Raw genomic sequence first — 22,023 nt, 5'->3', positions numbered from 1 at the left:
GTCTTCGGTGTCACATGATTCTTCAGAAATCATCTAATATCCTGATTTAATTTTCAAGAAACATTTCTTATTGTCAGTGTTAAAATCGGTTGAGCTGCAGTGTGATAACTTTTTTTCAGGGTTCATTTATAAATTAGAAAGTTCAAAAGAAAAGTATTTATTTTAAATGTCATGTCTTGTAATATTAGATATGTCCTTCTGAATTAAAGTTTTAATAAAAAATTAAATGAAATAAACTTACTGTCCCCACACTTTTGAATAGTAGTGTATGTTGATCATCTACCCTGTTTAGCCCATTCTGTGAGGTCTCTATGGCCTGGGTGCCAGAAGTCAACAACATCTTCTTTCAACTCCATAAATATGTTTTCCAAACTGCAATAAGTGAAGCAGATCAACATGCAGAGTTGTCAGTAGAGATCTACTGTAAGATGTCACTGTGGTGAGATGATCGAAATATAATTATTTCCACAGTTCAGTACAATGTGGTGCCTAGAATAGAATAGTAAGGAACATATCGACTGGCCAGTCATGTCAGTGGAGCACATCTGTTATGCCCTGTTCCTCAAACAAAGAAATGATAGGAATAGCACATACAGGACTGTTCGTGAAATGAGCAGGAAATTCAGGAAAGGTTTAAATATATTATTTTTTTAATAATTACCTAAAATAGTCAGAAAAATGCTGAGTTTACTGAACTCATTTATACACTTAACCTACCTTTAGACATTTGTAAATTAAGAAAGACTGTGTACACAGTACTGGCTGTTGTAAAAAAAGAAAGAGAGAAAAAATTGGAATTAGTATCTAAGACACAATTTTTTCACCCACCTTGAATTTTTTTTGTATTCAAGTGTGCTGTTAGTATACTTCATTTTAAACAAAAAAAAGTTTAGTTTACGTTTTATGTATTTCTCAGAAATAAGCTTTATGTACTCTTCAGAAATATAATTAAAATAACATTTAAGTATACTTAGACTTATACTTACAAAAATTCTAAATATATTTGAGCTATACTCCTAGAATCCGTGTTTTCATTATTATACTGTAGAGGGCGCTAGTACACATCTTCTACACAGAATAAATAAAAAAAAAAGTGTAGAAGAAAAAGAAAAAACAGATTCTAAGACATGTAATCTTACACGATCATCTGATATGAAACAGCATCAAAACTATAACATTATGGAATAAAATGTCGACCGATGAAAATGTAATAATTACAGTTAAGATTTGGGGTGTTGATCGACTCCATCTGCGTTTTGAATTATCATTCTGATCCAATTCATAGACTTTTTTTAAGTATACTTAGTAAAGTATACCTTTCTAAGTATACTTAGTAAAATAAACTTGAAGTATACTATTTTTACTATTGGTAAGGGTACCAATGAATAACTTCTCTGTGTGAGTAAAAATTTTTACAAATCTGAAAAAAAGAGCACAAAAAAGAGTGCTTACAATAAATTCATTTGAAAGATGATATGGGTAAAAAAAATAAAAATGTCTTGTTTATAAAAACCAGTTCTTTCCCCTTATCTCAGCATCTCTAATACTTCTATCTAACAAATGTTTCTAATGGAAATTAATAAGATTTTATGAAAGAATTCCACACATTCCCTCTCTTCATTTTATCACTGCGTATCTTGTTTAGGGATGACATGATGCCGTGTGGGTTGTACTCTGGAGGACTGTGTGTTTGCTTGAGGCCAAGCCTACTTTCTTAGTTTACCATCCTTCAGATTGTGTTGATGTAATCAGTCTAACACGTTCTATAGCTGAGAACAATTTTTTTGGTTTAGCGTTGAATAGATCATTTCAAATGGATTACAAACGCAGGAAAGACAGCAATATCAGGTAATACATGTGTTTTGTGTTTACTCGTAAAATTGTTGTGGCTAGTAAGAATGATTTACACCTGTGCTGGTTTACTTTAAGTTTACTTGAAAACCGAAGCCTTGAAATGTCAGACAAATGACAGTTTTAAATTATGTTTAGTTTGTGAAATGTAAAGCCGACTACAATATTGTTTCAGATTTGCATTGTAAACAGTACAAAAGCTAAAGTCTATATATTTGTTCAGTTTTGTGACATCCCAGACAGATGATAAAAGTGTCCTTACTGTTCATGAGGAGCAGCCCGGGAAAGATGAGCCTATCGATGAAGGAGTTTGCAGCAAGAACAGAAGCTCTGGAATCTCAGGTTGGCATCTATATCCAACATCTACATTTGCAGATGAATGTGCAATTAGAACATTCTCTTTATTCCAGGATAGAGTAGAATGTTTCATTAAATTCTAAAACAGTGATTAACGTCAGACTTGTGGTATAATGAATGCATGTCGTTTAAGGACTTTAGGAGGTGCAGGTTAGATTAGAATGCTAAAAAAAAATCTTGTTCAAGAAATAACATTATGCATCCTCATGTTTGCTACTGAATACTATTAAAGAGAACATAAGGCTTTTTTGTCTATAGAGCATGACAAAAAGTACAGTAAGTAGACACAAATATGCAAACAGAAAGACTAATAAAATATAGTTTTGAGGCTTTTTTGCATAGTACCATCTTTATTTCAGTCAGAATTATTAATTGTAGTTCCAGATACTCTGTCAGCAGAATTTAAATTCCTCACAGGATTGACGTTATGCTTTTTGCTGAATAGGTACTACTGTTGCTCAGAAGAATACACAGCCCTTGTCATAATTCCTTTCTGCATGGCTCAGTCTTAAGGAGATAACTCTAATGTCTATTTGGTGATTTGTGCTTAGCTTGTATACAATATCTTCTCATCATTCAATAAATATGCATTTCTTCAGAAACCTTTACTGTAGCAGAAGCAATTGAGGCTGTCGGTTTCGGACGGTTTCAGTGGAAACTCTCAATGCTAACAGGAGTTGCGTGGGTAAGACATTCTGCATTATACTGTAGTATTTTCAATACAAGTGATGTTTACTGAACAAATATCTTCAGTTTGTTCAGCTCATTCGGTTTACTTAAAACTTGTTTACTTAAAAAATTTTCATATTTGCATATTAAGATGTCCGATTCTATGGAAATGATGCTCCTTAGTATTGTAACTCCTCAACTGCGCTGTGAGTGGAGGCTCTCGAGCTGGAAAGTGGCATTCATAACAGCGGTCGGTATATTCACTGTTGAACATGTTTAAACACCTCATGGGGTTACATTTGGTTATAGCTTTCTGAAAAGGTGTAGTGTGTAGTGTTGTGAAGACTTTTATAATATTTGAATTTAATCTTTTGAATTTTAAATGTATTGTTGAAATTTCGTACCTTGCCAGATAGTGTTCATTGGAATGATGGTCAGCTCCTCACTTTGGGGGAACATTTCAGATAAATATGGCCGAAAAGTGGTATGTTTGGTTTAAATCTATCACAAGTGAAATGAGTAAATAAATAATGTCAACACTAGCATTCTTTATAAGAACATAAAGCAGTCATTGTTGCCTCACTGACAGCCTCGCCATCTCCATCTCCATCTTTTAGAGTTTAATACTGTGCCTGCTGTGGACATTGCACTATGGGCTTCTCAGTGCTTTCACACCTGTTTACAGCTGGATCTTAGTCTTGCGATGCCTTGTGGGATTCGGCCTAGGAGGATCCCCTCAGTCATGAGTTTTGTGGGAATTAAGTGGGATTGATTGCAAACTCATAATTCACATTCAGCTGAGCAACACTCAGAATGTGAAGTCTTCTTTATGGAACTTTTTATTAGTGGTCGACCGAAATATCACCAAGTCCAATATATCGGCTGATATTTGTCCTTTTTCAAATATCGGCATTGGCCGATAAGTTTTTCTGCTTGGCCAATGTGTTCGAGGCGGTGCTTTTGAAGGTGCTGAGAGCAGCAGCACCTGAGCTCACACAGTGCTCACACTCTCTCTCTTGTTCATCGTCGTCTTTAACAGTTTCTGTCTAATAATCAGATAGAATGGTTAAACAAAGAAATTAATGTGTACAGAAAGAATTATAACGGTTGCTTTTATATTAGGCCTATTAGTAATAGAAAGGCAAACATTATCATACTTTCTCGTTTGCCGTCAGCATTAGGCAAATATGCATTTATATAATTTAAACAAATCTTTGAATGACTAATGAACATTTCATTTCACAAACCTTGAACTGCCAACAACTCGCGATCACCGATGTCGCAGTATCGTTTTGCGGGAGACAAACGGTGTGAAAAAAAGCACAAGGATGCAATTTGTTATCTACGGAGGATACCTGGGAGAGCACGGCACCGACACCGACCTCTGACGCATCCACCTCCACCACGAACTGCCAGGAAGTATCTGGAGTTACCAGGATGGGGGCTGAAGTAAATATATGTTTTAATTCATCGAACACCGCTTGGGCATCCGCTGACCAATGGAAGTTGACCTTGGTGGAGGTTAGCGCGGTCAAAGGGGCCGCCACCTGCCCGAAGTTCCTGATGAATCGCCTATAGAAATTGGCGAAACCCAGGAACCACTGTAACGCCTTGCGGGAATCAGGTGTCGGCCATTCGGAGATGGCTCTCACCTTCGCAGGGTCCATGGAACTCGCACTTCTCCGCCTTAACGAACAGCTGATTCTCTAACAGCCACTGAAGCACCTGTCGTACGTGCTGGACATGATCCTGAAAAGAAGAAGAGAAATTTAAGATGTCATCTAAATAAAAAAAAACGAACCTGTCGATCATGTCCCTCAGCACGTCGTTGACAAGTGCTTGAAAGACAGCTGGAGCATTGGATAAGCCGAAGGGGAGAACCCGATATTCAAAGTGCCCGCGAGGCGTGTTAAACGCGGTCTTCCATTCGTCCCCCTCCCTGATCCGCACTAGATGGTAAGCATTGCGAAGATCCAATTTCGTGAAGAACTCGGCCCCCTGCAAGAGATTGAAGGCCGAAGACATCAGCGGCAGAGGGTACCGGTTCTTAACTGTGATGTCATTCAACCCTCGATAGTCTATACAGGGGCGCAGAGAGCCATCCTTCTTCTGTACGAAAAAGAACCCCGCACCGGCCGGAGAAGAAGAGGGACGAATAATACCGGCTGCCAGAGAATCACTTAAATACTTCTCCATCGCTTCGCGCTCGGGCGCGGAGAGAGAATACAGCCGTCCGCGAGGTGGAGAAGCACCATGGAGGAGATCGATGGCACAGTCGTACGGTCGGTGAGGAGGAAGAGATACAGCCCGGGACCTGCTGAAGACCGCCCGCAGATCATGGTAGCAAGCAGGAACTCGAGAAAGATCCGCCTCCTCCTCCTTTAGGGAAACAGAAACAGAGACCGGGGAGAAGGCAGACAGGAGGCAATGTGTATGACAATATTGACTCCATGACAAAACTACATTGTCTGCCCAGTTAATGTTCGGCCCGGGGCGAACGAGCCAAGGATGACCCAATACCAAAGGAACAGATGGAGATTTACAGACTAGGAATCTGAGGTCCTCCCGGTGGTTCCCAGAGGTAAGAAGACTCACCGAATCAGTGATCCGAGAGATCTGCATAAGTGGCCTGCCATCGAGTCCGTGAGCGACTATTGGTGACTGCAGGGATTGGATGGGTATATCCCGAACGCGTGCCCACTCTTCATCTATGAAGTTGCCATCTGCTCCAGAATCAACGAGTGCTGAAGCCTTAAACAGAGTGTGTTTAGTAAACAGAGACACAGACAAAGTAGTGCGTGACCTGTGAGCGGGGGAAATGGCAGTACCACTCAAATTAACCCTCTGTGGCGAACGAGCAGCCTTAGCTGGACAGGAGTGAGCTCGGTGTCCTTGAGCCGCGCAATACAAGCAGAGACCCTCCAACAGGCGGCGCTGTTTCTCCTTGGGCGTGAGGCGCAAGCGATCCACCTGCATAGGCTCACACTCCTCGGTAGTCTGGGATGGAGGGATGAACGTGACCGGCTCGGAGTCTGCTCGAACTCTACGGCGTAGCTCTCTCCTGGCGTCTATACGGAGGGACAGACTGATAACATCATCCAACCGTTCTGGAACCTCGCGGGTGAACAGTTCATCTTTGACTGAGTCATTGAAACCCTCTAAAAAGCGAGCGATAAGGGCCTCGGTGTTCCATCCACAGGTAGCGGCCAGGGTACGGAACTGCACAGAGTAATCTGCCACTGAACGCCTGCCCTGCTGAAGACGCGCTAACAGTCGGGATGCCTCTTTGCCAAAAACAGACTGATCAAAAGTCTTAACCATCTCCTCCTTAAAGGAACTGAAGTCCGAGCAGCACGCTGCCTGTGATTCCCATACCGCAGTCCCCCAATCACGTGCTCTACCAGAGAGCAGGGAGATGACATACGCCACCTTGGAGACATCTGGGAAAACACCACCTCGCACTGAATAAGGAAAGCTTTGCAACTAATAGGCTCACTGGAATACACTGGGGGTTGTTCACTCTCGGCTCAGAGGAGGAAGTGGACGGGAGAGGCCCGGGAGGTGGTGAAGGGAATTCCTGTCGAGTGAGACGATCGAGTCGACCCACTAAATCCGCGATCTGAGCCGACAAGGCATCCACAGAGTGACGGGTGGAAGACAGTTCCATCTCGTGACGGCCCAGCATCGCTCCTTGATGCTCCAAAGCCGCCTGCCAAGTTGAGCTCTCCACTGGGTCCATTCTTGGTCAGTGTGTGGTGTCAGGACAGATGAGGACCCAAGAGCGGAATGAGGCTGAAAAATAGTATTTTATTAAAGAGGACGTCTTAACATCAAAAAACAAAACAAAAACCCACTGGAGGAAAAATCAGTCTTGACTTCAAACTGTTCAGCGGGCAGGTCGTGCACTCAGCCTCCGAGAACGCCAGGAGAGAGGGAACAACAAATCCAAAGCGGCAGGCAGGAGAATAGTCGGGCAGACAAGGGGTCAAGCAAGGTGCAGACAGGGCTGAGAATGGCGGGCAGTATCAGAGTCAAAAACAGTCCAGGTCGAAAACCAGAAGAGCGGTTCGAAATCCTCTGAGGGCAAAGCACAGGTTACACCAACTGGGCAGACAAACTAACAAGCGAACTGACCAGAACCGAAGCCAAACGCCAAAAGGTCACAGAACACACTGACAAGGATGGGTGAAAATCAAGCAGAATAAATAGGGTGAGTAATGAGATAGAGTGAACAGGTGCGTCAGACAAGCCGCAGCCTAGATTGCTGAGCGAGATCAGCTGGCGCTAGAGCGAAGGGAAGAAAAACCAGAAAAATATTACAAAATCAGAGAGAGAGAAAAAAAGGAAAATAAACGAAAACAAGTGTAGAAAAATGAGTAGAAACGAAAAAAAATATATAAAAATAAACAAAGTAAAAAAAAAGGAAGAAAAAAGGACAGATCATACCCGAGTCCTGACACTGAGTCTCCTGTTGGTTACACTGTTTACTTTCTTTTTAATTATATTTTTTATTAAATATGTATTTCTTTGTGAAAAAATAGTGTCATCTAAATTATAAGCATGTTTCTTTTACACATTTAATTTTTAATCCATTGTCAAGTTATTTCAAATTTCTTAAATATTAATAATAATAATAAAAAGTCATATCGGCTTTATATTGGCTAACGCCCCCCCTGCTTTCCAAGATATCGGCATCAGCTGTCAAATAACACATATCGGTCGACCACTACTTTTTATTCATGTTCTAGATATAAAGTTCTCATTAGTGTCTACATGTTTTGGATCATTGAACCTGTTCAGTTGCTCACTACTACAAAGAACCTCCCAAGTCATTTAATCTCAGTTGTGTTATTATATCTTTATCTGTAGGGGTAGTAAGATTTTTTAAAATTAAAACAAAGCTTTTATTCAACAAGGAAACACTGATAAAAATCCCAGAATATTCCAAATGTATTAAACTTTCTATTCATCATAGAATCCTAAAAAAAGTATCACAGTTTCTCGAGCATCAAATCAGAATATATAAGTTATTTCTGAAGCATCATGGTTTTTTGATAATATTTCATTCATTCCCTTACAGAGTGACATTATATACTGAATTCCTCCCGATAAAATCCAGAGGGATATCTATAATCCTGTTAGGGGTAATTCAGACGACTGTTTATTCAACTATTACCCATATTTTTGAACATGCAATTATATTATACATTTTACTGTTGTAACTGACTGAAGCAATGTCTAGGTTAAATGTACATGCCTTTATAAAATTCTCTCATAATGTGTATTATTAAAGTCTACAGTATCCAAAAATTCTTATGACATTAATATTTGTTGCCGTCCTTATGAGTCTTGATAATAATTAAATATAATAAGTGATTCAAGCTTCTGTGCTAATAGGTGTTCTGGGCCCTGGGTGCTGTGTTTGAAGTGTTACTGGCTATGGTGGTCATGCCCACATTAGGCTGGAAATGGCTGCTAGCTTTCTCCACCTTTCCTCTTGTTATCTTTGCTGCCTCCTGCTGTGTATGTATGGCTGTGACAATGTTTAAACTCTTACTGTACACAAGACTCATGTTCAGGTGTCTTAAATTCCAGTAGAATTTATATGAATACTACTGTATGATTATGAATTGTGCATATTTGTCATGTAGTGGTTACCAGAAAGTGCTAGATAAGACAAGGCCCTGGACACTTTGAAATATATAGCAGCAGATAATGGGAGCTCTATGCCTACTGGAAGACTTATAGACAACACTTCAGGTATGTGGGGCTAACAGTCCCAAAATTTCCTACTCACACATTATTGAAGAATTTCAAATATGGGATTATCATGTTTATTTTGTAAAGTCGAGTTGCATTTGATTTGTGTTTATGTGTTTTAGACTGAGCGCGGGAGAATTAGAGATCTTTTTATTCCAGAATACCGCAAAACAACACTTTTGGTCTGGATTATCTGGTATGTTCAAAATGTCAAATCCTTCCATATAAAACTTAAAAATGTATATATAAAACTAAAAAATCTACTTTGTTTGTTTTATGAACACAGGTTTTGTAATACTTTTTCATATTATGGTATTGTGCTGCTGACCACTGAAATGTTCCAAGCGGGATCTGCGTGTAGTAATCACAAACTTGATTTTAACACACTATTGGACTAAAACTACAAATCTAAACTACACACACACAAAAAAAAGGTTTGGGGTCATTAAGATTTTGTATGTTTTTGAAAGAAGTCTCTTGTAATCACCAAGGCTGAATTTATTTGTTGGATAATACAGTAAAAACAGTAATATTGTGAAATATTATTACAATTTAAAATAAAAATGTTCTATTTTAATATATTTTAGTATAATAAATGATAATAAATTAATATAAAACACATTTTTCAGCAGTCATAATACCAGTTTTTCTCTAATGCATGTTGGCCACAATTATTGGCACCCCTAGAAATTCTTATGAGTAAAATATCTCTGAAGTATATTACCCATTAATATTTACAATTTGTTTGAGAACACCAGGGGGACTAAGAGTATGACATTCTCCAGCCATGACTTCCTGTTCCACAGGATTACAGATAAAAGGACACAAAGGCCAGGTTCCCTTAAACATCCTTCAGAAAGAGTAAAACCAAAGAATATTGTTCTGATGTGCAGAACAAGATTGTTGAGCTTCACAAAATAGAAAGTGGCTGTAAGAAAATAGTTTAAGTGTTTAAAATCCCCATTTCCACTATCAGGGTGATAATTAAGAAGTTTCAATAAACTAAAAATGTTACAAATCTGTCTGGAAGAGGACATGTGTCTATATTATCCTAATGTACGGTGAGAAGGAGAGTTTGAGTGGCCAAAGACTCTCCAAGGATCACAGCTGGAGAATCGCAGAGATAAGTTGAGTCCTGGGGCCAGAAACCGAAAAAATAAAAACAGCCCCTAATCACCAGCATGCCAATATTAGTGTTTGGGACTGTATGATGAATAGAAAATGGACAAATTTACTGTCACTTTTGATTACTGACCCCAAACTTCCAAAGAGTAGTGTGCATTTTCTTTTCAAATCTTTAATTTCCCATAAACAGATGAAGCACAATGTGTTGTGAATTTTAATAAAAATGTGTCTTATTCCAGCTACTGATAACTCAAATATGGAACCTCAGTGCAGTTTGGAGTGCAATTATCTGACTTTTAATGATTATATGGACCTTCTGTGGACTACCTTAGCAGAATTTCCAGGTGACATGAAGTCATTCTCTCCTCTCATGTTGCTGTTTTTAGTTAATCAACCTAAATCCAAACATTTTTATATGAGCTACATATATACAAAAAATAGGCAACTGTGTGATTTGTGTCTTGATGTCAGAACAGGTATTCTGGTCAGCCTGTGGATGATTGATCAAATTGGCCGGAAAAAAAGCATGGCAATTTGTTTTTTATTGTTCTCTGTATCTATTTTGCCATTGTGTGCCTGCACACATAGGTACATTCATAAAAAACCTGTACAGATTCAAATAAGTATGCAAAAATAACCATTGTAATTGCAAAAGTAATAAAAAATATTTTTAAGCCACTGACATAACATATTTATCTTTTACTTTACAATTTCCAGGACAGTTCTCACAGTCTTTATTTTCATTGCTCGAGCCTGTATAACAGGGGGCTGGCAGGTTGCATATGTTTATACACCTGAGGTGAGGCTTCCTTGCAAAGTGGCGCAGTGTGAGTCAATCCCAATAGAATTTTCATTAAAACTGCACTTTCCTTTTTTCTTGTCGTGGCCTCCTTAGGTTTTCCCTACAGCAACCAGAGCTATTGGTATTGGTACAGGGAGCGGGATGGCTTGTGTTGGAGCTTTCATCACACCATTTATTGCTCAGGTAAAGCCTCCGGCTTCATAAGAAGAGAAAGGTGTGTTGAACATGTATTTATGCTTTCCTGTGTGTGTGTGTGTGTGTGTGTGTGTGTGTTTGTGTCTGTATCCCCTCAGGTCCTTCTGAAGTCATCGGTTTACCTGACTGTCTCTGTGTATTTAATATGTTCCTTGCTGGGCACAGTGGCATCCTTGGTATTGCCCACTGAAACAACAGGGCGGAGCCTCCAGGAATCAACGCAAAGCACCATGGAACAAAAAAACATGGACATGCCACATGACTCTGAGATGGCCGAATCCTCCAGCAACACATGTCCTTAACAGCACATGGAAAACTGAAACTGAAAACTGGTCTTCGGATTGATAATAGAGAAGGCTTTAATGTGTAATCATGCCATACCTGATACCTGTACATACCGAATGTTATGTAATAAATTCTGAAATATATTTTTAAATAAATATTTAATTTTCTGTTAATATTATGCTCATAAAATATTGTAATTCATTTTACAATAAGCTGTTTATTTTGTTGGGTCTTTCAGATACACAATTGCTGATTTCTCTCTTTTGTGATGTTTTTCCAATGAACTCTACATACACGCCTACTGCCCCCCCAAAAATGTCATTGCATCTGGCATGTTAGTAGGTTGGCCCTATAGCAAACTATGGTAGTAGCAAACTCTTTCTGACATATTTCTAATAACTGTCAAACACAACAAATTATATTTTCAACAAATTACTATATAAATATATAAAACACAATTGACTTATATTAAACAAGAAGTTTTAACATGTTTAAGAAGGTTTAAATATGTTTAGCAAGTTTCAACATTACTTCGCTCTGTTTTGTGACATTTCCTCAAGATTCAAGTTTGTGCTTTATTTTCTCACAATTTCCAAATGCCAAGACTTCGGTTTGACAGCATTCAGGAGTCACGATTTGCTACTCGTTGATTAACTGCAGGGGAGGGACATTTTGTAGAGAGAAGAATCTGATTGGACAAATGTTTGTGTAGTGCAAGTTGAGTCATTATTATTTTTATTAATTTTTTTCTAGGTAGAGAAAAAAAAATTGCATAAACCCACAATAATTTAAAATAAATTAAAAAGTGTATAGGCCTATATAAATGTAAAATTTGTCAACAACAGCTAGCTAACACACACGGTCTTGGCTAACACCTTTTTTTTTTTTTTTTTTTTTTCATGGAATAAGCTATTCAACCAGGGGTTGAATTTGCATTATAAAACACATTCTGCTCCATTTTGGTTGCTGAACCATACAAATTTCTCTTCGTCACAGGGAGGAAGGAAAAATCTAGTGATCAAGCATTACGTTAGTTTCGAGATGGTCTACATCATAAGGGCTCTGGTAGTATGTGGATGATTGGGTGTTGAGTCTGCATAGGATGCACTGTTGTCAGGGAGAAGTGCAAGTCACCTTCACGCGGTTGGCCCAGAAGCCCATATCTAACGCAGACGATCACAGAACTACACCAACCACGGACGGCGGTCCCGAAACAAGGTCCACTATGTCTGGCCACTAAATCAACGGTCCAGCCGGGAAGATAGAGCACAGACCGTTGTTTATTGGCATCGCTGGCGTGAATGAGAATTTGCCGAATAGCTGAGTTAGATGACAAAGCCGATGATGGGTTTATCGCTCCGCTAAATAGATTTAATGCGCCTCTGAATGCATTAACCCCGTCACTGGCGGGTGCTGAACGGGATATCTCGGCGTGTCCTATTCGGACCGGAGCGCCTGTGGGGTTTCCCTGAACGCTTTACAGCGTTTTCAGCCATGGCTCTGGTGACTCTGCAGCGCTCCCCTACACCCAGCGCCGCATCCTCAGCCAGCACCAACGCGGGGGAGGTGAGTGGAGGCTGACCGGCGGAGGCAATGTCGGGGATGCACGTGTAAATAGCGCCTAAACAGCGAATATTAGTCGGGCCTGTGGCTCTTGGATCATTTCTCCTTTCTAACGATGTGCAAATTTAGTAGTACAAGAGGTCACCGAGTTCAGCCTGCTGTGTAGACGAGCGCATGCTGAAGTTTTCACGTTAGCGATGAGGAGGTTGTTTTCAGGCAGTGTGAATGAGAGCACGCGACTGATGATGGGGATTAACTCGATTTGCCCAAACAAAACAAAGCATGCCAGTGCTGAATTATGTCTCTGTTGTTGAAATGATCAAAATAAATTTGTGTATGTGGTTGAAGTATGTGATACTTATTTTCCTTTAGTGGCTGTAGGCCTATAGGTGCATTTTGAAATTATCATTTAATTGTTTATCCTACCTTACATTCAATAACAGTATCTTTTTTGTGTGTGTTGGGGATAAAGTGGTCATAACTCGGCTGCCTTGTATATTTAACGCAGTATCAATTCAGCCATACCACAAATATGCTTTACGGTTTCTAAGTAATATGATACTTATGACCTATTGAGCGTTTGGTAGTTCTCACTATGTACGATTCGTGAACGAACCTCATTATTATTTGCACATTGAGTCGAATCATATGAAAGAATCGGTTGAACTGATTCATCAGACCTGTCTGAAATTAAGATTAGAAACGGTGTCAAATGTCAGAATGGTTTTCGTGTAAAAGCCTCATTAATCCGAGAATTCTCTATTCGGGTATTTGCAATTTATAATGAGCTGAAAGTTATATAAAATTAAGTTCATTTATAGTATGAGAGATACAGCTAAATTGCTTTATTTAAACATATTGGAACGATTTTATGAGGGTTTTATGAGCACACATACCATACGGAGAGGGTTTTAATAGATAAGATTTCTTTAAACTCATGCAAAAACTTTTTTTTTTAAACAGGAGTAAATTAATTTCCATACTGTTTAATACTAATGTAATATAATGTGTTTTCTAAATGACTTTGCTAGCTAAATCATGAATTCAACTGACTGAACTGGTCTGGGGCACATTAAATTACAATAAACAGTCTTATTAATAAATGCTGTGCTTGTCAGGGACCAATACTCCATGAACTAATAGAATAGCTGAATCATTTTTTTAACCGGTTCTTTGAAACGAACTGTTCGAAAGAACCGTGTCTTCACTTCACTTCTCCCAGTACACTCACTGCAATGATGTCATTGAATAGATACTCTGCCTGGTGACCAATCATGGGACCCAGAATGTTGTCATGTCCCCCCCACCCCAGATTTTGCTATTGAGGCTTCTTAGAGACAGCCCACTAATGAGCTAGCCTACCATAACATAAGCCCACAGTCCATCCCGAGGCTTTCATTTTTTAATGTGCCCTAAATCTATCCAAAAGTATTTTTGTTTTGCTTAAGCATAAAACGTTTCTGTGTACTATTTAAAGAATTCATTTTTCGCATTTCTGGATCCATCTCATCAAAGAGTCTGGTGTTAATGGCTTTGTATCTCAAAGCCATAATTAGAGACATCCAGAATTGATTTTTTTATATGCAAAGTAATTTCATTCAGTATACAGTTTCTACCAGGGCCTTTTGTAATTCCACATCTGCTGTTTTATTTGTCAGGATTTAGGCAGTGATGATGATCAAAAGGCAAACCTAAGGTCAGTGCTATTATTATTTATCTTATCTAATCCTTTTTTAACTATGATGAATCTTAATTTTGGAATCTCTTCATAATTGTGTTTGTGGCCTATTTCAGCCTGAGTGAAAGTTTCTTCATGGTAAAAGGGGCAGCTCTGTTTTTACAGCAAGGCAGCAGTGCACAAGAGCCCAGAACACCCACCCATCATACAAATGCAGGTAAACTATAACAAGGTCATAACCATGATCAATTTTGTTTGTGTGAAGAATTAAGGATTCAAGGGAATTAATACAAAGCATTTTGCATCACTGGATATTATTGTCAGTTGTTCAACATTTCAATCGTAAAACAGTTGTCAGATATTAAATGTTTGGCTTCTTTCATCTTCACAAGTTTTTGGTTTCTGTGAACAGCTAAGCCTTCCTTTTTAATTTGATTAGCCATCTCAGTCATTTAAACATTGATCAACGCTGTTAGACCGTTGAAGAAAACCACCTAGAAAATGTCATTTAGTTATAATGTAATGGAGTGCAGCAGAAGAGCATCAAGAATGTCAAATATTGGTGTGAGCAATTTGGCCATTTCTAATTATTGGGGGGAACTTGCCCACCTTAATGTCTATGGTGGTTACTGCCTTGAACCACAACAATAAAAGTGGATTTTCCATTAACAACTTTTGCTACACTGTTATGTTATTGTTGATGAAAATAGTGGTTTACTGTCCATAAAATTATCAAATTTTTGTTCTTTATTTGTCATTGTTGTTAAAGGGGATCTACCACAGCATCTACAAGTAATGATAAACACCCTCCGTGCTGAGGATAGAATTAAACTAGTAAGTGACGTACATTGTGTCTAGTACAATGTAGGAATGAGTACTGCTCACAATGTGCATATACCAATGGACACTGTCTCCATCGACAGGTTGTTAGGTTAGAAAGCGGTTGGACAGACCACGTGCGGTACATGGTGGTTGTCTACACAAATGGGCATCAGGACACTGAAGAAAACATGCTGCTTGGGGTGGATTTTACAGATAAGGACAGGTAGGGATCCGCTTGTTCGAACTTACAGCCTGTATGCATTCATTGTATTCTTTATACAACACCTATTGGTAGACACAAATCATTGTTTGTTTGTTTGTTTGTTTGCTGTAGTAAAAGTTGCTCTATTGGGATGACTCTACCACTTTGGAGTGATACCAAAATTCACTTGGATGGAGATGGGTAAATAAATGAATTCACTTCCTGTAAGGCAAAGGTTAAATCCTGCTTTAGGGCTTTAGGTGTCTTGTCTTGAATTTTCCTGACCCATGTTGACATTGTTTCATTAAATGTTTTTCTTTTCCTGGTTAACTGATTGCTCACACATCCCATACACAGAAATACTCTATTATATTATAATACACTGTCTATGTTTGGGCCCACTTAAAATCACTTTATAAATGTGTACAGAGAATGACCTCTACAGGTTCAGTACAAAATAACATGTTTATGATCTCCGTGCATGTGACCTGGGGACTATTGACAGGGCATTATTTAGAGAGAATATTCCACTGGTTTGTGGTGTAAAGTTGTTCCACTGACCAGCCTGGGAAAGCAGCATCGTCCTGCTGCCTGCTTATGCATTTCTGTATAATCACAAATGATGTCATGGCTCATAATTTACATGCCTGAACTCCCCTCTCTCACCCCCAGAGGTTTCAGTGTGAGCACAGCAGGAAGACTTCATGTTTTTAAGCCTGTGTCAGTCCAGGCTATGTGGTATGTTAACTATTACGTATCCTCTTATAGTGCGTTTATAATGTGTTTTTTTCTGTTGATATTTTAATAGTGTGCTCACACATTCTATAAATCGTTTACGTTTGATTTGATGTATGCAGGTCTGCCCTCCAGGTGTTGCACAAAGCATGTGAGGTGTCCTGCAGATACAACTACTTCCCAGGAGGGATGGCCCTCACATGGGTTGGCTATTATGAGAGCTGTATATCCTCAGAGCAGAGTTGTATCGATGAGTGGAATGCTGTGACAGATCTGGAGAACACGCGGCCTGACTCACCAGTCATGTTTTCTGAGCAGTGAGTTCATATATCAGCGTATAGCAAAAAGTACTATAAGCAGCCTGATAAATTGATTCTAGTAATACAAGATTGAATACTCTGTTATGGTACTAAAATTGTATTTTGTGGGCTTATTATGGGACCGAAAACCTAAATTATTTTGTTTATATTAACATTGTTTTTCATGTCATGCACAGGCCAACAGAGAGAGAGAGAACCGAGTGTTTGATTAAAGCCAAACTCCGAAACATAATGATGTTTCAGGACCTGGAAAATATTACTTCTAAGGAGGTATATGTAATCAGGCTTTTGTGCCATGGTTTACATGAATCCCGCAGCCATGGAAGGAGCATTAAACTGAATCCTTTCACTTCTGTAGATCCGAAATGAACTGGAACAACATATGAGCTGCAACCTGAGAGAGTATAAAGAGTTTATTGACAATGAGATGCTGCTTATCCTGGGCCAGATGGACAAGGCTACACTCATATTTGACCATCTGTACCTGGTAAAGCTTCCTCCAAGATTTCTCTGCCATCCATGTTTGATTCTTGTTTGGTTAAGATGTTTGCTGACCTAAAAAGAGAAGCGCATAGTATAAGTTCTCTGATAGGTTGGGGGCGAGGCTGCATGCATTTACTACTGCATTGCTCAATTTTGGATTAATCCACGTAAAAAAATAAAAAAAAGCAATAATCCTCCTGGTTATTGAAAACAACAAAACATCACAGATAAGTACACAAATGGTAAGAAGGGCCAATCTGCAGCACTTACACTATGTAAGCAAACACACGCAGGAGCCTGCAGATAAGATTAACTGTCAAGATCAAAAAGGTTGGATAATAATTATTTTCATCATTTTACTTCATTTTTTTATTTTATTTAAAAACGTTTTTGCAGTGTTTATTTACCTAAATCACAATTATAGTGCACTTGCTCTAAACTTTTGATCATTCTGACTTCTGAGTCACATCCACTGAAAACAAGCTCCCTTTAAGTTTACAACAAAGTGACATGGTTACTGACAGGAGCTTTAAGACTCTGAAACAAATAGAGCTATGGTTGTTGTACATCTCATTAATTGCAGGGCTCAGAATGGAATGCTTCCAACTTGGAGGAGCTTCAAGACTCTGGGTTAGTGCTGCTATACATCAACCGACTGCATTGAGTTAAAATGATATGTGTATTTAACACAAATCAGCAGTAAACAGTCTAACATCTGTTTATTTTGATGCAGGGTTGGGTATATCCTCAATGTCACAAGAGAGATTGACAACTTTTTCCCAGGTACTTTTTGTTATTGTAATATCCGAGTTCATGATGATGAGACTACAGATCTGCAGGCACACTGGAACGAAACCTACGACTTCATAGTTAAAGCCAAGTGAGTTACTTTTCGTGTTTAGAAAGACATTAGAAACACGTTCCTGTCATGTGCTGTTTCACTCAGTAAAGCCATATTGTAGCCAGTTTGTTAGTTTTTTTTTTTTTGACGTGAGTGCCCTGTTTGTATTTCATATAGGAAAAACAACTCCAAATGCCTTGTACATTGCAAGATGGGAGTGAGTCGCTCAGCATCCACTGTCATTGCTTATGCCATGAAGGAGTATGGATGGTCGCTTGAGAAGGCGTACAGTTTTGTCAAACAGAAGAGGAATATAGCACAACCCAATCCAGCTTTTATGAAACAACTTGCGGAGTACGAGGGGATTTTAGATGCCAGGTGGGAAATCCCAAGATAATAAGACGCATGTTCTTTTTGACATCATATATAGCATTCTTCTTCCATTTGCATTCACATTTATATTTATTCATTTAGCATGCACAGTTTATTCAGAGCATCTTACGTTTCATTAGTACATTTCTTAATGTGAAAAGTCCAGCTTTAGAACAGCGTGAATTTCCAGGTCCAGGCTGGTTTATGTTGATTTGGTGCTAGTGAAGCTGATCCACTAGCATGGTCTTTCTAGTGAAAATTAACTGAACAACAAAGACTAGGTGGGGACATAAACATGAGGCCCATCTCAACTGTTTCTTGTGACCACATGCTGTGGTCTTTCAAACATGGAATAAAGGGACAAAATTATTTTAATTTTTATTTATTTTTTGCCAGTTTCTTTGACTGTATTTTCTTTTTTCCCACTATCGTGAGATGACTGCTACCTTTGTTCCCTGTCATTGTAGCAAGCAGAGACACAACAAACTCTGTCAACCGGATGGTGATGAGTATTCGCTGGAGGGTCTCCAGGCTTCAGCTGCCAGTGGTGACCAGACTCCTCAATTTTCGTCACTGCACCCCGATCAAGAGCAGACTGCTTGGGGCCATGGTGGAGCAAGTGCCTCCCCCTGCTGCGGAGAAGAGCCGACAGATCATCTCAATTACAACTACTACTTCCGGCGACTATCAGACACCGCTCTGGACAGTGAACCCTCCACGCCAGTTCGAGGTCCTCCACTTTTAGGCATGGAACGAGTTTTTATTGAGATTGAGGATGTAGAGAGGGATGCGTTGTTGGATGATGAAGGTTTCCCCATGGCTCACTTGGGCCTTCCCGGGGAGGGCACAGCAGCCCAGACCTGTGGCCGACTGGAGCCTATAGAGGACATGCGCTTGAGGCTGGAGTTTAGCACGGTGGAGGAGGAGGATGAGGAGGAAGCACAAAAGGAGGAGGCGGAGATGGCCGCTTTAGCTCGTGGCGAGGAGACGCTGAGGGAAGACGAGAACCTGGCTAACTCGAACCGCTTTAACAACGAGAACGCCAACAACAGCAACAGGCTGGCTGGGAAACGCAGCTGCCCTTCTGGCTTTGACGTGAGTATGACGTCTTAGCTGTAGCGGCAGCTCTCCTGGCTTGTATGCAAGCTTATAGCTCAAAGAGCTCTTTTCTGTGAATCCGTCCTAAACGCTTTACTTTCTCTAAAGCATCCCGTACTCTTACACCTTTAAAAAACCTAACCATGCATTCTCCCTGCCTGTGTGTATTCATCGGTTTAGGACAGTGCTAGCATTGGAAAGCCCTACAAAGTGAAGCCCTCATATCAGTCGTGCCGAGACTGCCTGCGCCTGCCCAGTGGCCGCCGCTGCGAACGTCGCACCCATCGCCTTAACCTGCCACGTCACACTGGCCTGCCCAGTTTGTCCATCCAGGCCCCCAGAGGACACAAATTCAGTCCCGTTTCCGCCAATAAGGTGCCTCCTCCTGCCCCTCTGCATCACATGAGCAGCGGGCACTGCCAGTGCATTCGTTGCTTCGGTCAAGCCAACTCGGACATTTACAACAAGCAACTGAGCTGCGAAGACCTTCCTCAGGATTTGCATTATTCCTTGGAGACTGAGGACAAAATGGTAGGGGAGGACGAGGGGAGTAAGGAATGCTCCAGTAGTCCTACGACAGAGCTCACTCTCCTGAAGCTCAGTCTGGATGGTGAGAGGCCTACGGTGGAGCTCAGTCAGGAGGCCCCTCTGGAGACGCAGCTGGCGCACCATAGACTGGAACAACTGTCAGAGCAGATGGACTTGAGCATAGAGGACATTGCCAGAGAGGACATGGAAGTGGATGAGGGGAACGTCCCCAGCTTGCACCCTGGTTCCGGTGAACTCCAGCAAACACTCGCGCCGGGCTCGGCCCTGACACGCAGCTCCAGCAGCGATAGTCTGCAGAGAATTTGTAGGGGCCAGCCAGGCTTGGTACGTCAGCGAGCTCGAGAGATTGAGGCCCGTGTGCGGCTCACTGGACTGACCATGTCCTCCCAACTGAAAAGGTCTAATTCACTGGCCAAGCTAGGTGACTTGGCCGTCTCCACAGAGGACCTCATGCTTTCCACCACAGTCTCCACTGACTACGAAAACCAAGAGCCTGCTCTTTGCGTGCAATCCTCTTCCTCCCCCAAGCTCTTTTTAACTTCAACTGTGTTGCAGAGTTTGAAAAGCTGACTCCCAAGATTTTAGAACTGCTTTCTCAGTGAATGGGACCGATCCAGTCCTACAGCCATCGAGAGCAACCATGGAGGCTGATGCTGCAAGACACCTCATGAGAACAATCAGGCCAGGCTTGGACATACTTCCAGCAGCCCTTTACATAACTGCACTGCATTCTTCATGTGTTTGTCTGTGCTTTAACTAAGATATGTATTAAAGCATGCTCTGGCTTGGACCTTCATTAATGGCTTTGTTGATACTGGTTTTCTTTGTCTTGCTAAAGGAAGCCCTACCTGTTAAGGTTTTAATATAAACGTGGCCCAGGTGGCATAATCAGACCTTTTTAAATGAACTGATTTTCCTCAAATATTTGTTTGATCTCCATAATTTAAACTTTCTTTAACTTTAAAACTCCAGTTTTGTGCCCTTTGGTTGATATTCTAACAACATAGATGACATTTTGCCTCCCAGATTGTTGTACAGAATATTTATGTGCTACTGCAAAAGAACCAATGCAGTTGTGATGATTTAATAGCAAAAAGAGACCATTATTCTGATTAAGATAGTCATTACAAACCATAAAGGTGCACATAATTGTGAAAATTAGAAACATATTATGGAATAACTAATCGGACCACTGATCATAGAAATTTTCAGTCCATAGAAATTACTGGTTGGACCAAATAAGGTGGTAGGTGAGTATTTATAAGTTATTTAAAAACTGAATTAGATTTAGAAGTAGATATTGATATGTCCGTGATAACATCTGAGCTATGACTTTATTAAAACATGATCAAAATCTAAGCCCAAAAAATTCATATCTAATTGACTATTACAATTAAACACTGAAGTCATAAAATTAAATTGGTGACTTTTTTGTTAACTTGAACCGTGCCTTCAAAAGTTGTATAGTTCCACAAACTTTTGTGAGGAGATTTTTATTCCACTCTGATAGTGACTTGGATGACTTCAACAAAGCCACATAATTATTGTCTATTTCCAGAGAAAAATGCAACATGAATGTGGTTGGCTACTTGTCTTACAACACTAATTTGCTTCTCAGCTGGTGTTTATCAGGTCAATTACATCTATAATGTGCTACTAGAGTAGCTACTGTTATGTAATTTAGCTTAAGCTGTTTATTGTACAAATCGTAGCCTGTGATGTGCAAAAGGCTTTAGCAGCAACACATTAGTACAATACAATTGATCAGAGGATGTTGAAATGTGTCACTATCGTCCTTTAAAAGGTCCTTTTAAAATGTCTCCTATATGAAATGACATCATAGCATCTGATGATGACAGTTATGTACATTGAGTATTAACAGGTATGAACAGTTTGTTATGATATTGTGGGCATAGGGACCTGCTTGATCTTGAACTTGAGCTCAATTAAATACCATGATGGTGTATATATGATATCTGTAAAAGAACACACAAAGTTTGATTAGTGCTCCAAGATAACTAAGTTTGTAAGCATTGATTAAACTTGACCTTAATTATTTTTTCATATATATATATATATATATATATATATATATATATATATATGAAAAAAATATTAATGTTATTGGTCTTTGTGTTGCCCACTAAGGTTTTTATTATAATTTTTTTAAATATACATATGTGTATATATATGCAAAGTGGCCTGTGCAATAAGTGTAAACAAGAATTTGAAGAGGATAATTTTTATTTATACAATAATGTGAAAAGTTACACGTTTGCATTAAGAAGAATGAAAATCTGAGAAAAAAGCACCTCG

General features: G+C 39.6%; 3 protein-coding genes and 1 long non-coding RNA gene across 4 annotated transcripts; all 4 read left to right on the top strand.

Annotated features, from left to right (window-relative positions):
- Positions 1 to 1,757: 1,757 nt before the first annotated feature.
- Positions 1,758 to 3,988, top strand: LOC113075275 (synaptic vesicle 2-related protein-like). The gene is made up of 6 exons (XM_026247972.1): positions 1,758 to 1,848; positions 2,075 to 2,193; positions 2,808 to 2,893; positions 3,029 to 3,127; positions 3,290 to 3,361; positions 3,495 to 3,988. Exons 1-6 carry the CDS (start codon positions 1,814 to 1,816, stop codon positions 3,621 to 3,623), a joined length of 540 nt encoding a protein of 179 aa, XP_026103757.1. The 5' UTR covers positions 1,758 to 1,813; the 3' UTR covers positions 3,624 to 3,988.
- Positions 3,989 to 7,957: 3,969 nt separating this feature from the next.
- Positions 7,958 to 8,617, top strand: LOC113075289 (uncharacterized). Its single transcript, XR_003280912.1, has 3 exons — positions 7,958 to 8,021; positions 8,275 to 8,400; positions 8,529 to 8,617. It is a non-coding gene; the product is annotated as an uncharacterized LOC113075289 (long non-coding RNA).
- Positions 8,618 to 9,673: 1,056 nt separating this feature from the next.
- LOC113075264 (synaptic vesicle 2-related protein-like) lies at positions 9,674 to 11,181 on the top strand. Its single transcript, XM_026247962.1, has 5 exons — positions 9,674 to 10,106; positions 10,239 to 10,350; positions 10,480 to 10,561; positions 10,658 to 10,747; positions 10,858 to 11,181. The coding sequence occupies exons 1-5, from the start codon at positions 9,986 to 9,988 to the stop codon at positions 11,059 to 11,061; spliced, it is 609 nt and encodes a 202-aa protein (XP_026103747.1). The 5' UTR covers positions 9,674 to 9,985; the 3' UTR covers positions 11,062 to 11,181.
- Positions 11,182 to 12,046: 865 nt separating this feature from the next.
- On the top strand, positions 12,047 to 21,733 carry LOC113075158 (protein phosphatase Slingshot homolog 1-like). The gene is made up of 15 exons (XM_026247867.1): positions 12,047 to 12,610; positions 14,266 to 14,303; positions 14,402 to 14,502; positions 15,055 to 15,119; positions 15,209 to 15,330; positions 15,442 to 15,510; positions 15,982 to 16,047; positions 16,167 to 16,361; positions 16,541 to 16,634; positions 16,723 to 16,851; positions 17,431 to 17,477; positions 17,581 to 17,727; positions 17,866 to 18,066; positions 18,528 to 19,155; positions 19,339 to 21,733. Exons 1-15 carry the CDS (start codon positions 12,539 to 12,541, stop codon positions 20,275 to 20,277), a joined length of 2,913 nt encoding a protein of 970 aa, XP_026103652.1. The 5' UTR covers positions 12,047 to 12,538; the 3' UTR covers positions 20,278 to 21,733.
- Positions 21,734 to 22,023: the final 290 nt, after the last annotated feature.

This window comes from Carassius auratus, chromosome 5 (assembly GCF_003368295.1).
Source record: "Carassius auratus strain Wakin chromosome 5, ASM336829v1, whole genome shotgun sequence".
NCBI classification, from domain to species: domain Eukaryota; kingdom Metazoa; phylum Chordata; class Actinopteri; order Cypriniformes; family Cyprinidae; genus Carassius; species Carassius auratus.
Note: the sequence above shows the minus strand (reverse complement) of the source record. Positions and strands in the feature narration are given on the sequence as shown.